The 15,526-nt window shown below is 31.6% G+C and overlaps 2 protein-coding genes across 6 annotated transcripts in view; one reads left to right on the forward strand and one right to left on the reverse strand.

Annotated features, from left to right (window-relative positions):
- Window positions 1-8,078, forward strand: part of LOC114713019 (hydroquinone glucosyltransferase-like) — a 40,256-nt gene extending 32,178 nt beyond the window's left edge. For 2 of the 5 annotated variants that reach the window (XM_028897600.1, XM_028897604.1), the window contains exons 2-3: window positions 6,048-7,472; window positions 7,616-8,078. In XM_028897600.1, the coding sequence (XP_028753433.1) occupies window positions 6,048-7,472; window positions 7,616-7,682 (1,492 nt within the window). In that variant the 3' untranslated portion in view covers window positions 7,683-8,078. Of the gene's footprint in view, window positions 1-6,045; window positions 7,473-7,589 lie in introns of all 5 variants that reach the window. The other 3 variants (XM_028897601.1, XM_028897602.1, XM_028897603.1) reach the window with 3 other exon arrangements.
- A 3,060-nt stretch (window positions 8,079-11,138) lies between these two features.
- Window positions 11,139-12,741, reverse strand: LOC114713033 (hydroquinone glucosyltransferase-like). The gene has a single exon (XM_028897615.1). It carries the CDS (start codon window positions 12,610-12,612, stop codon window positions 11,203-11,205), a length of 1,410 nt encoding a protein of 469 aa, XP_028753448.1. The 5' UTR covers window positions 12,613-12,741; the 3' UTR covers window positions 11,139-11,202.
- Between the last annotated feature and the right edge of the window lie 2,785 nt (window positions 12,742-15,526).

Genomic DNA, 15,526 nt, shown 5'->3' on the forward strand with positions numbered 1-15,526 from the left:
GGATGACTGTATTTGATGGAATGCTGTTAAAATGGCTGAAGGCCATAAGACTCTACTGTTTTGATACTTTTATGTGTATGACTTATGGGCTGGGTTGAGCACCCTGTGTTTCTTGTGCCCCTAGTCTTTGTGGGATGAATATTATGTTGGGCTTGTGGGCAGTTATTGTGTCATGAGTTCTTGTTCTACGTGTTGTTAAACCCATTGGTATTTTATGTATCCTGAGCCTCTAGAGATGTTTTCAGAATAAGCCAAACTCTTTATAACTATGGTAGTATTTTAACGCTCTAACTCAATTTTTTTTCTACCATGGTTATTATTTTAAAAATGGTTTTATAATTATATATTAAGAAGAGGTCTTTTCAGAAGACAACAACTAATTATTATAAATAACTAACTTAACTAATTTTGTTAATTTACTCAAATTAATTAACTAGTTCTTATATTAAAGATCAGAGATAATATTACAATGTAAAAAAAGGACCACATTTTCAAAAAGCAATAGTTTTTTTGCTTTTCATAAAACCATGGCTTAGGTGGATCAAACTATAGTTTTGGAGCTAAATCATAGTTTCATAAAAAATATAAGGTGTTTGACAACATTTTAAGGTCCTGTTTGGGTAACTGCCCAAACTATGGTTTGAGCAAAAATTAGCCAAACACTAGGGGTGTGTTTGGATGAAACCAAACCGTGGTTTGGAAAAGAGATTCTGGAGAAAATAGATTCTGTGAAGAATAGATTTTGTAAAAAAGTGATTTTGAGAAGTGAGAGTGTTTGGATAGTTGTTATCAGAAGCACTTTTTATATATACAAATTACTAAAAAAAAGACATAAGTTAATATGATAATTACAGAAAAAATAGATTTTATGATATATTTTAATTTGAATGAATAAAATTGTTAATAATATGTTTTTTACCAACATAATTAATAATACATAAGATAATATAATTAATAAATAATTAATGTGTATATATATTTATAAAATATAAGATTAAATATATTTATAAAAAAATATGTTTATAAAAAAAATAACAAGATACATATCATATAGGCCCTCACACTTTCCCTTTTTTCTCCAAAAGTAAAAAAATTTTGCTTTTTCCAAAACCATGATTTTGGAGTCAAAACCATGGTTTTGACCCAAAACCATGGTTTTGGTTTTTGGAGGGGGTGTTTGGGTAGATTATTCCCCAAACCATGGTTTGGGGTGTAACCCAAACACAAAAAAAACCAAAACCATAGTTTTGACCCAGAAACCATGATTTTGACAAAAGCAAAAATTTTCTGCTTTTAGGAAAAAAAGAAGAGTGTCAGAGTCTTCATAGGATATGTGTCTTTTTTTTTTTGGCCCAGACAGATGTGCCTCTCCCCAGTTATTCATCTCTTGTCTTCATTGTTTCAGACGCAGCACAAGGAAGAGCTCAAGAGAATCATATAATGTGTGTGTGTTGTGCGTTTATTATTAATTATTATAATAAGTAATAAATTGTTTTATTTGTGCTTATTTAATTTTGTCAAAAAATATCATGGTATTATATATATAATCTTTAAAATAAAATAATATTTTTCTGTTGGTAAAAAATGTTCATTTTTTATGGAAACATTTTTAATCTCATATTTTATAAATATACATACACATATTAATTATTTATTAATTATATTTTCTTATATATTATTAATTATGTTAGTAAAAAATACATTATTAACAATTTTAGTCTTTTAGATTAAAATATATTATAAAATCTATATTTTATATAATTATCATATTAACTTATGTTATTTTTAGTAATTTGTACATATAAAAAATATTTTTAATAACAACTATCTAAACACTCTTATTTTATTAGAATCATTTTTTTACCAAACTTATTCTCTCAAAAATCTATTCTCTAAACTATGATTTGATTTCATCTAAACACCTTCTGAACTAAATTGGACTCTAAAACTGAGTTTTGCAAGTCTGACAAACACATGTCACTTGTCGGAAAGCTTATCTTTTAGCTTTAGAGGCCTCCCTACCTGCTGCCTAGGATGTGGTGGGACCCACCGGGCGGCTGTTTTCCTCTTTTCCTTTCACTCTGAAGGTCCAAATTTGAGTCAAATTAATGGAAGTGATGATGTAAGTGAGCACGCAGATTGGTCTTCAAGATTGCTTTATGACAGTTAAGCCAGGCAGACGTGCTAGGGAATTCTAGCTAGCGTGTTAATGGGGTTTTTAAAGTAAAAGACATGGATAACAAGTTAAGGTACCGTTTGGATGACACCTCAAACTATAGTTTGAGTGATAAGTCACCCAAATATCCACTCAATTTGCACAAACCGTGATTTTGGGTTAAAACCATGGTTTTGGAAAAAACAAAAAATTTTTGCTTTTGGAGAAAAAAGGGAGAGTGTGAGACCCTATAGGATATGTATCTTGTTATTTTTTTTATAAACATATTTTTTTATAAACATATTTAATCTTATATTTTATAAATATATATACATATTAATTATTTATTAATTATATTATCTTATGTATTATTAATTATGTTAATAAAAATATATTATTAACAATTTTATTCTTTCAAATTAAAATATATCATAAAATCTATTTTTTTTGTAATTATCATATTAACTTATGTCTTTTTTTTAGTAATTTATATATATAAAAAGTGCTTTGATAACAACTATCCAAACACTCTCACTTCTCAAAATCACTTTTTCATAACATTTATTCTTTTCAAAATCTATTCTTCCCAGAATCTTTTCTCCAGAATCACTTTTTCAAACCACGGTTTGGTTTCATCCAAACACACCTGAAGTGAAAAACAAGTTTTTATAAAGTATAGCTAACACATTAGACATGGAGATTCAGTTTTAAGTATATGGGAAATAACATTTTAGATTGCTATGAAATTTTGTAAACGGAAATTGTAAAAAAAAAAAAATCTATTTTAAGACTTTGAAAACCAATTTTTCATGCAAGAATTAAGCTATCTAAACTTCTTACAAGAGATATGTACTAAGAATAAAAAAATATTAAAACACTAAAGCTTAAGTTTTCTCTCTTTTTCCCCTTCAACTTGGTCATTTTTTCATGTAATTTGCAAAAAGCCTTGCAAGTTATGAGTTTTACTACCATAGAAAAATAAACTAAAACTGTTCCTTCATTTGGTTAATTTAATTCACTAACATAAGGGAGAACCCAAAAATTTTGGCAAGAAATCTTAATGAAACCAAAAATGAAAATTTACCAAACTAATGAAATTACCACTAACCAAAACTTGAACGATGGTGCCGTCAGAGAAATACAATACTAATAAATATGTGTAGTGTCTTTCCCAACAAGTGCATTTGGGCTCAAATTCAGCTGAAACTGTTATTAAACTTTCACAAACATTTCTCGATTTGTTCGTGTCAATCTTGTGCAGGGGCCATGCTAATCCTGGAAAGGGATAAGAACAACACCCTCTCACTCAAAGGGGGGAGTTTGATTTCTCATCACGCCGCTTGGAAAGACATCTTAGAATGAAAGTGTCTAACTTAACACCTGACAATATATTGTGGGTTCACTCTGCCTAATATTAATGTCGCCTAAGAAGAGCCGTTTAAGCACCTTATCCTTGACTTGGGTTACGTTGAGCCCAAACTCCTACCTAAAATTTTTGTAAAAAACAAAAAAGATTTTTAAATATGGAAAAATTAATCTTTTGGTCCCTATAGTTTTCACTTATTTGTAACTCAGTCCCTATATTTTGACTCAGTGCAACTCAGTCCCTCTAGTTTTGACTCGTTGTAATTCGATTCTTGAAGTTTGACTTGCTGCAACTCGATCCTTATATTTTTAACTATTTTATAATTTAGTCCCTCCTTTTATTAGATATGTAATTTTATTTTTCAAAAACACAAGGACTAAATTATAAAATAGACAAAACTATAGGGACCGAGTTGCAGTGAGTTAAACTTCAAGGACTGAGTTACAACCGAGTCAAAACTAGAGGGACTGAGCTACACCGAGTCAAAGTATAGGGACTGAGTTGCAAATGACTGAAAATTATAGGGACCAAAAGATTAATTTTTCCAAAAAAAAAAGTATCGTTGTACTAAAATTTAAGTTAGCCAAGCATACTAGCTTATTGGGAATAGTAGCACATTGGCCTTCTAGTCCAAAGTTTTGGACGGATTTGATTACGTTAAAATTTTTTTTTCCTTTTCTTGTTAAGTCCGAAACAAGATTATTTTAAATGCCTAAAATATATATTTGGTCATTTAACTTTATGTAAAGTTTTAGTTTAGTCCTTTAATTTTAAAAAGCATACTTTTATTCTGTTAATGCTAAAATTATTAGTCTTAAATGATAATTTTTTTTATAACAATCATAGTTGTTTTGAAAATTAAACTTAATATATTAGCATTTAGTAATGTTTTATCAATATTCAAAAGTTTAGTATTATCTTTTTTTGTTAACTATTTTAAAGTTAGAGGATTAAAAGTTTATTTTTTAAAGTTAAGAGACCAAAATAAAACCTTGTATAAAGTTAAAGAACTAAAAGTATACTTTGGCCATTTTAAATTTATAATAATAATAGCAATTAACCATATTTATACTTTAATAACTCTGTTTTATTAGGTTATGTGTAGTTTAAATGCGAATGCTTTATTTACTTGTGAATGAATGTTGGTTTATTTCAATATTATTCCTTAGAATTATGTCTAAATATTTTTATATATTTTAATTATAATTGGGCCGATCATAGTAAAATTACTTTTAGGCCGCTTATTCCTCCTTTTTTTTTAAACCCAAAGTATTCACCATCAGTAAAAATAAGGGCTTTGGTACTGAGCACGGGACCCTCCTTATATAATTACATATTGTTTATGTAAAAATGCTCCGTGGGGTTGTACGAAATGTCTAAATTCAAATACCAATGCATCACATGCCTAAGCTTAGCATTGATGTTAAACAAAACGCAAGTTCCCAAAATAATTCCAAACATTCATAAATTTTGGCAAAATCTCACTGCATGCTAAGGACCAAAATGAAATTAAATTTTATGGAGTGAAAAGATACTGGTACTCCTTTTTTTTTTTTTGGAAAAAAAAAAAGGTCATCGCCAGCTCTCGGAGGCTGCAGCTTTGGTTGCTGGCATTGGTGCTTGGGGTCCGCTGGTGGTTGGAGCTTCAACACTCATCGATAGTTGGATTTTTTTTAATTAAAAAAATGCAAGAATATCAATTATTTTTTACCCACAAAAATCAATTTCATTTTGATTTTTGGAGACAAATAGAAGGGTGTAGCGAAATTCTTCCAAATTTCAATGCCCACGCAAAACTTTTTCTCTCAAAAGATGGAGCAAATCATTATTCGCACAAATACTCTGAATAGTTTTGCATGAATGTTACTTTAATTCCCGGAAAAAAAAAAAAGAAACAAAAGTTTGATGGAAAAAATTTTGTTACAATTGGTTCCCCCTTTCTTTTTTGGCATCCAACTACACAATTATTTGCGGCAAAAGTCAAAACTTGAAACTTTTGGACACTTTAAGCACCTGATCTGTTTGAGGGAGATTACAAATTTAAACCTTTGTTGAATTGTTAAGTTAAAAAGGAAAACAAAACAAAAGAGGAACCAGATGTTCTTTGAAGTTCAATCAGTAAAGTCGCTTTTTCTTTGAAAAATTTTGTTTCATGATCGAGGTGGTCAATTCCACGTTTAATTTGTAACCAAAGCAGTTCATGTATCCAATTATAACTCCTTTCATTACTCTTGTCGGAGAATTATTTTCTAGAAATCCCAATCCACGTGATCACTTACATCAGCACTTACTTCCACCTTGAATCACAATTTGGAGTATCAGAATCGAAGAGAAAAAACAACCTGCCGCTGGGTCCCAACGTCCTAGGCATGTCGAGAAATTTCTACGGTTAAGAAGACAAGCTTTCCGAACAAGTAATCGCAGCATAACCTGTCTTCTATATAAAGCGCATCAAATCCCGAAGACTTCAAACCCAGAAATCAACAGATATACAAACGTCAGATTCAAGTGTTCATCGATCTCAAGGCTTTGTTTTGAAATTTCCATGGAGAAAACAACACACATTGCCGTTGTTCCCAGTCCAGGTTTTAGCCATCTGATCCCTGTTCTTGAGTTCTCCAAGCGACTTGTTCATCTTCACCCAGATTTTCATGTCACTTTCATCATCCCCTCACTCGAATCCCCTCCTCCTTCCTCCGTAGCCTACCTTCAGAATCTTCCTTCAAACATCCAATCCATTTTTCTTCCTCCTATCTCCAAACAAGACGTACCCAAAGATGCCAATATAGCAGTCCAAATTCAACTCACAGTGGCCAAATCCTTGCCATCTTTACAACAAGAATTGAAGTCCTTGAATTCCAAATCTCATTTGGCTGCCATAGTTGCAGACCCTTTTGCAGCTGAGGTATTAAGCTTCGCAAAAGAACTCAATACTTCGTCTTTCATTTACTTCCCTTCAGCTGCTTCAACTCTTTCCTTTTGCTTCTATCTCCCTACTCTTCATGAAGAGATTTCCGGTGAGTTCAGAGACGTACCAGAACCTATCCAGATCCCAGGTTGTGTCCCACTCTATGGAAGAGATCTCCCTGAACCGTTTCAAAATCGGTCCAGTGAATCTTACACATCGTTTCTTCAACGAACCAAGAGATTGTTCTCTGTTGATGGATTATTGGTTAACACCTTCACGGAGATGGAAGAAGGTGCTGTAAGAGCCTTGACACAGAAAGAAAGTGGTTATCCGCCTGTATATCCGATTGGACCCAACACTCAAACCAGGTCAAATGGTGAAGAAAATGGGTCAGAGTGTCTGAAGTGGTTGGAGAATCAACCACCAAGCTCTGTTTTATATGTTTCTTTTGGAAGTGGTGGGACCTTATCTCAAGAACAAATCAATGAGCTAGCTTTTGGCTTGGAAAGCAGTGGCCAGAAATTCTTATGGGTTCTTAGAGCACCAAGTAACTCAGTGAATGCTGCTTACCTTGGTTCTACAAATGAGAATCCTTTAGATTTCTTACCAGAAGGTTTCTTGGAGAGAACCAGAGAGCAAGGTTTTGTTATTCCTTCATGGGCACCTCAAGTTTCAATCCTTAGCCATAGGTCCATTGGTGGGCTTTTGAGTCATTGCGGCTGGAACTCCACACTTGAGAGTGTACAGAAGGGAGTGCCGATAATAGCGTGGCCACTTTTTGCAGAACAGAGAATGAATGCTGTTTTGTTAACTGATGGTCTAAAAGTTGCATTGAGGCCTAAAGTTAATGAAAATGGCATAGTGGAAAGGGAAGAGATTGCTAAACTGGTAAAGCTTTTGATGGAAGGTGAAGAAGGTAAGGAGATTCGCAAGAGAATGAAAAATTTAAGAGATGCTTCTGCTAATGCACTTAAAGAAGATGGTTCTTCTACAAAAGCGCTGTCTGAAGTTGCACTCAAGTGGAAAAGTAATTTAAATGCAATGTAAGAAGGATTGAAATTTGTCAACTTTCTTTTCTGTATGAGTTTGTTGTGTTTGTTTATCAATTTTCAATGCTCAAAGTTCTGAATTGGCTTCCTCTGTTGATATTGAATTGAAAGTTCTTTTCCAAGTCTCGTCTTAACAGAGGCATCCCCAATTGCATATACGTACACACTCAAGTAGTTGAGAATGAAGCAAAAAATGTGAAATGAAGGATGCAACAGACTGAAATGATTGAGAGCCAGCGTCTTGTAGAAATGATGGGAGAATCCTGGCATGCCTATAATGGGTGGGAGCTTAACAAATGAGAGTTAAATAGTAAGGGCAAGCAAAGGAAAAATGAAATACAACTTTGAGATGAAAGAAGAAAACAAAGGTCGTAGTGCCTTCCCCCCCCCCCCAGCATATATTACTTTAGAATCAAAGCAATTCAGATAGACGATTTTGGAAGCCAGAGAGCAAGGGTGAATTTACCGTAAGATCAGCTTACAAACTGATCACGGAACCCAAGTGGGAGGATGAACAGACTTATTGGAACTTAGCGTGGAAATATAAGCATGACTTCATAAACAACTGCTGCTAGCTTTTAATGTCTCTCTGGCTTTGCTTTTTTCTTTTAGTATAAAATTTTATACTAGTATGTATAAGGATCATATATTTAGGACGGAGGAGTATTTTATAATTAAATAGGTTAGATATTGAAATATATTTGGTTAAATTGATGAATATCTTATACTTATTTAATAAAAAATTGATATATTTTCTCCTCTTCAGTTAGTTATGGGATAAAAATGAATCTTTATGCAAAATCTACTCAAATTATTAATTGTTTATTTTGCAAAAAACATTTTAAACAATGAAAGGAGAGTTAGGAAAGAATATGTATAATTATATACATATTTTATGAAGAGGCGTGAAGAGTGGAGATGAGAAGCAGCCGTGGGTCGCGTTAAAGAATCAAGGAATAGTATGTGTCAAAGATATTCTAGAGGATAGAACGGTGAAGCAGATGATGTTGATATGCATAAAACGTTTTGAATATAGTATAGAGATACATGAGGAGAATCACGTGCAGATCCTAGATGAAGATGGAAGGATATTCTAGAGACGCACACGGGAAGGCCACGCAACTAAGGATTAACAACATAAACTTCTTTTATACTATGGGTTTTATTTTAGCCATGTGCGGTTAGTTTTCTTTAATCTAGAATAGTTATGACCTTATTAATAGATTAGACTCTGTTTTCATTTAATTAATTATAGTTGATGTTAATCTTACCTAATCTTGGTTTAATATATCTATTTAATATTTGGTCACCATTAAATATGAGTTTGAGTATTGGGATTAATCTTGAAAAAGAAAATCTTAATTAGGCTCTAAGATTGAGTAATATGGGATTAGATTTTTATTAGATTTTCGAGTAGGATAGAAATATATGTAGGAGCCTCATATAATTGATGAAGAGTAAAATTAATTTATCCTCTTAAATATTTGAGTTAGATAAGCTTATTACTTAGAAGAGGGTTATAAGTGGATCGAAAAACACTTTTAACTATAAATACTCTAGATTAACTAAATTAACATTGAGACTAATTAGTTAAATAAAATAAAAAATCTATAAAACTCGTAAGGGATTAGTAACTCTAAGTTGCTTTTAATATTGAATTTTTTTTTATTTATTTTATCCGATCAACCATAATTCATCTTACTTAACTTAATTGAAAAGAGAAACTTTAATACCTAACCACTATTTTGTCTGATTCTCCGTGAAAACGATACTCTATACTTACTTTTTATTACTTGATAGACATGTACACTTGCATTATTCACAATTTGTACGCATCATAATCCCCTATAAATATCTTTGTCTTTTGATACAATTCCACATTAAAAAAAAAAAAGCAACTCTTCATTTAAGACAGGAGGGAGTATGATTTTTTAGTAGATTTCATGTGAAAAAGAAAAACCTCCGAGTAGGTAAGAAAAATGGATTTGGATTCCCTCCTTTTCCTCTCAAAACCACATCTCTGTCGTTGGATTAAAAAATAAATAAATGATTCAGTTTTAATATTTTATAAAATTATTATTATATAGTATTACATAAAAATATTGGATTTGAATCATTTATTTTTACTCACTAATAGTTATGAGATTCTGAAATGAGAGAGAGGAACTCTAACTTTTGAGAGGATCCACATCCGGGAAAATTGAGGCTAAAGGAATATGCTATTATTATCTTCCATAGATTTTTATCTAATTTGTGAGTAGGATAGAAATATATCTAGGAACCCCATATAATTGATGAGGAGTGAAATTAATTTATCTTCTTAAGTATTTGAGTTAGACATAATCTTATTATTTAGAAGAGGGTTATAAGTGGATCGAAAGACACTGTTAGCTATAAATACTCTAGATTAACTAAATTAATATTGAGATTAATTAGTTAAATAAAAGAAAAAATCTATGAAACTAGTAAGGGATTAGTAACTCTAGGTTGCCTTTAATATTGAATTTTTTCTGTCTTTATTTTTTTTATCCGATCAACCATAATTTAGCTTGCTTAACTTAATTGAAAAGGAGAACTTTATTGTCTAACTACAATTTTGTCTGATTCTTCATGGGAACGATACTCTATATTTACTCTTTATTACTTGATGGAAACCTACACTTACCTTATTCACAATTTGTATCCATCATAATCTCCTGTAAATATCTTTGTCTTTTAATACAATTCCGCATTAAAAATAAAAAAAGCAACTCTTCATTTAAGACAGGAGGGAGTATTATTTTTTAGTAGATTTCATCTGAAAAAGAAAAACCTCCGAGTAGGCAAGAAAAATGGATTTGGATTCCCTTCTTTTCCTCTCAAAACCACATCTCCGTCGTTGGATTAAAAAAAAAAGAATGATTCAAATTTAATATTTTATAGGGAAAGTTAATCTTTTGGTTCCTCTAGTTTTCACTCATTTGTAACTCAGTCTCTATACTTTGACTCGATGCAACTCAGTCCCTCTAGTTTTGACTTGGTTGTAACTCAGTTTTTAAAGTTTGACTCGCTGCAACTTAGTCCTTATAGTTTTGTCTATTTTATAATTTAGTCCTTGTGTTTTTGAAAAATAAAATTATATATCTAATAAAAGGAGGGACTAAATTATAAAATGGTTAAAACTATAGGGACCGAGTTGCAGCAAGTCAAATTTCAAGACTGAGTTACATCCAAGTCAAAACTAGAGGAATTGAGTTGTATTGAGTCAAACTATAGGGATTGAGTTACAAATAAGTAAAAACTATAGAGACCAAAACAATTAATTTTTCCTATTTTATAAAGTTATTATTATATAGTATTACATAAAAAGGAGGGGGTAGACATCCATTCTTCAAAATGTTGGATTTGAATAATTTATTCTTGTTCAGTAATAGTTATGAGATTCTGAAATGAGAGAGGGGAATTCTAACTTTTGGGAGGATCCACATCCGGGAAAATCGAGGCTAAAGGAATGTGCTATTATTATCCTCCATAATTCTCGTATCTTCATCTCTTTAGTTGCACGTCACAATCTCAACTTTTGCTTCATAAAAAATGAACTCATCCTCTGTTTTCCTCTGTTCAGCTCTTTTACAAGCCAGCAAATATTACCCATATATGAAATCGTCAACACTTATAAAATAACTAATAAAACCTGAAATATTCATCTTAATATTGAAATTACATGTTATATAATATTCAAACATCAATAATTCCCTCGTGTTCTATCCCTCAAATCGATCGCAAACTGAGACAGAGTCTGTGTAGAGGACCCATCTTCTTTCAGTGCATTAGCAGCAGAATCCTTCAAGTCTTCCATTCTTTTACGAACCTGTCTTCCTTCTTCATCTTCCATGAATCTTATTATAACCTTAGCTATCTCATCTCTTTCCACCATCCCTCTCTGGTTAGGCTCAGGCCATAAAGCCACTTTCAAGCAATCTGTTAAAAAGGCTGCGTTCATCTTCTGTTCTGCAAACAGAGGCCAAGCTATTATTGGAACGCCATGAACGATACTCTCCATTGTGGAGTTCCAACCACAGTGACTTAAGAATCCACCAACAGAATTGTGACTAAGGATTGGAATTTGAGGTGCCCATGAAGGAACAACAAGACCTTGATCTTTGGTTCTCTCTAAGAACCCATTTGGTAAGAAATCTAAAGGGTTCTCACTTGAAGCAGAAAGATAAGCTGCACTAACATCATTACTTGGAGGTCTCACAACCCACAAGAATTTCTTACCACTTAGTTCTAACCCAGAAGCTAGCTCATTGAGTTGATCTTGAGATAATGTTCCTCCACTCCCAAATGAAACATAAACAACAGATTTTGGTGGTTGATTGTTCAACCAGGTTAAGCAATCCAAGTTCGACCCATTTGTCTCATTATTGGATCGACTTTGTATAATGGGTCCAACCGGATAAATCAGAGGCTTCTTTCCTTTGGTTTCTTCTTGCAGGTTTCTAATTGTTTCAGTTTCTAACTCTAAGAAACTGTTGAATAGAACACCGTCGATTAATCTTAGCTTCCTGGCACGTTCAAAGAACTGCTTACGAACGAGGCCATCATAAAGTGAATCTGCGATCTCTCGGCCACGAACTGGTATACAAGGTGGAATTTCTACGGATTCTGGTGCGTCTCTGAACTCTGAATCCCCAAGCTTCATGGAGTTACAGAAGTAGAGAGAGAAAATCATAGCGGCATAAGGAAGGTACATGTAAGATAACACATTGAACTCTGCAGCAAAATCCAGAGCTTCATGTGCGAAACAATCAGTAACCAAAGCAACAACGGAAGATCTGGAGATTAAGGACTTCAATTCTTGACGAATATATGGCAAAGAGAGAGTGACTGTGAGCTGAACTTGAGCTCCACGATGAACATTTTCAGGCATGTCGTGCTTGTGAACTGGAGGAAGAAGGATCGAGTGAATGTTTGGAGGAAGAGTTTGAAGGTAAGATTCAGAGGAAGAAGGAAGAGTTTCGAGAATTGGAATGATGCAAGTGATGTGAAGATCTGGGTGAAGTTGAAGGAGACGCTTTGAGAATTCGATAATTGGGAAAAGATGGGTGAACCCAGCACTGGAAATGAAGGCGATGTGAGGTGATTTCGCCATGGAAACTCCAATCAATAAGGTTGTGATATTTGGATTTTGGTTCGTATGATAAGGTATGGTTGTTTTGTTGTTTGTTTGGATGTGGGGTGGATTAATTTATAGGATAATTTTTCTCACATTGGAATTTAAAGTAGATTTTGCCACTTCAACCAAATAGTCTACCATAAGTTCCTTTGACCCGCAACATAAATATAAGATTAGAAACGTAAATTGAAAATTAAGAGTGAGAAGAGCTTGGTTCATTTCATCTCTTTGCAAATCTTTGAGAAAATTGCAAAAAGTCTCTTTGAAAATTATATTTGTAAGAAGGATTTAATAAATTTTTAGGGTTGAGGTATAAATTTATCTCTAAAGCTTTTCCTCTGAAGTTTTTGGGAGGCAAATTTATCACGGAAGTTTAAAATCATAACAATATTACCCTCTATAATCAAAAAACTAATGTTGAATAGCAATATTTATAATGGTAGAAGGCAATATTACTACAATATTAAACTTTTAAGATAAAGTAAATTTGCAATCAAAAAATTTTTTGGGTACCCAACACTCCTGACTAAAAACTTTCCTGACAGTGTGACAAATCTATACTTTAACCCAAAATTTTTATAAGCACAGAGTTCTAGTTTTCTGCAAATTTTATATTGGTGTTTGCATGTAAACCTTTCTCATTTTCCCTCAGTTTTTCCTAAATATTTTCTAAACCCCCCCCTTTAATTTGATAATCTAATTGTTACTGGGCAAAATTATACATAATTTTTCTAAAATTTATGTTATGTATAGATAATTTTCTTTAAGTTTTGAGCCTTTAAAATGAATCTCCTAATTTCTTAGGGACATTTATGCAAATAACTCTCTTGCTAGCAATTTTAATCATTACACATCTACATATACGCATATAAGTCGAAATTTGAGGGATTATATACGCATAAAAATATTATTTAAAGGAGTACATAATTAATGGTTGGGTTTATATCCATACAAAAATTCAAAATTTAGGTGGATTTTGTTATCCAATTTTAAAAATTAAAAGATTATTTGTACAAAATTTAAAGTTTGGGAGAGGTTAGTGCAAGTTAATCTTAGTACGCTTTTCTTTTAAAGCCAATAAAAAGCTTTCAAGCCAACGCACAGGGATCATCAGCATTAGCCATGGTAAATTTATTTACGCTAATAACTTAATTAATTGAACTACTTGTTTATACCATGGAGGGGAAAAAAAAATAAAACAGTACTATATATATATATATTATCTCTTGTAATGCGTGAACAACAAATTTTTAAATTTACACCATTTGATCCGGTTACATTCTTTGAGTTAGAGCTGGTCTTGTACACAATTTTTCTGTTGCCAACAGTCTTATATATTCGTTGAGGAAAATTTCACCAAAAAAAATTTTAAAATTACTATATTTTAAATAAATTTTTTTTACAAAAATGTATTGTTATTTGTAAGTCAACTGTTATCAAAACCTATCTCTTTATTAGTTATACTTTTTTCATCTGGAATTTTTTATTTTTCTCTTTTTATTTTTTACCCTATTAAATCTATGAATGTTCATTAATTATTACACATATTTCCTCTCATTGTATATTCAATAACTTATTACACTTTTTTTTTTCAAATTTTTCACCATTTCTCTCAGTTGCTCTCTCCATGATTACGTGGCATGTTTTTGTCGCCGATTCAAACGTGCTGAGCTTGACATTCGAGATGCCTTTTACGGGAAAAGACAGAAAAGTGGTTTTCCATTACATGTGAGAGATTCAAAGGGGCACATGACGTACACTATGATCCGCCTAATGAACATGATAAATACCTCTGATCCTTAATATAATATTTTATATGAATTTTATTTTTATCATAAATATAAGATCTCAATTTATTTTATCTCTCATAGTTATGTATTTTTTCTAAGATAGTCCTTCTAACAATAATAATTCCAGTTAATACACTTGATTAGTAAGGATATTTTAGGAAAGACAATACATATTTATTACAAATAACTAACTTAACTTCTTTTTTTAATCTCCTCAAATTAGTCAACTAGCTCTTATAAATGAAGGTAGTATTAAGAACTAAATAACTAATTTAGGAATATTAAAAAAAATTAGTTAAGATAATAATTTGTATTTTTTAAATTATTATTTTTAATAATGTATATTAGAATTATTATTTAGTGAGAACTTCTTTAAAATATATGTAATCAATATGGATAATTTAAGGAGAAAGTTATAAATTCGGAAAACAAAATGTGTTGAAGTCTTGTATTGAGAATTAAATCTAACTTTCTAACTTTTTAGCTAACTCTTATGTTTAGTACGAGAAGAGATAGTATAATTGATAATGGGATGGATACTTTTCTTTTTTGTTAATCCTTTGTGGCCAATATAAATGATACTATTCCAGTTCTAAATATAAAATTTTTATACACACTAATATAAGAGTTTTATATTTAGGGTCGGAAGATTATTTAATCTTTAAATGACACTGAAATTTCAAGGATCTTTCAGATACATACGACAACTGCGATAAATCCATTGTGGGCAAATGTCGCCATTGACTTTTCAATAATAAAGCCCATGTGGCACTGAAGCTCTCACACCAAGGGTTTTACACAGGTATAAAAGTCAAATTTACACTATTGTAGGTCACCGTTTTAATATCATTCAAGCAGGACTTTTAATGTAAATTCGAAAGGAGACGTGTATACTATTTTTCTCAGTCTATTTTTATAAGCAAAAACTATCATCCTCTCTTATTCTTAAATATAAGTAACATTTATAAATTGTTTTAAATTTTTGTAGCAAATTTTTTATTTTACCACCATTAATTACTTATTTTAATATTCAATATATTTATTATCTCATTTCTCAAATCATCATCGCTCGACATCACAAATTTTCTCCCTTTCATAAT

This window comes from Neltuma alba, unplaced genomic scaffold (genome assembly GCF_004799145.2).
Source record: "Neltuma alba isolate B1F8T4 unplaced genomic scaffold, ASM479914v2 tig00011409_pilon, whole genome shotgun sequence".
NCBI lineage: Eukaryota > Viridiplantae > Streptophyta > Magnoliopsida > Fabales > Fabaceae > Neltuma > Neltuma alba.

Coding starts and splice junctions, on each gene's coding strand:
- LOC114713033 (XM_028897615.1), bottom strand. CDS start 12,612: ATGGCGAAATCACCTCACATCGCCTTCATTTCCAGTGCTGGGTTCACC.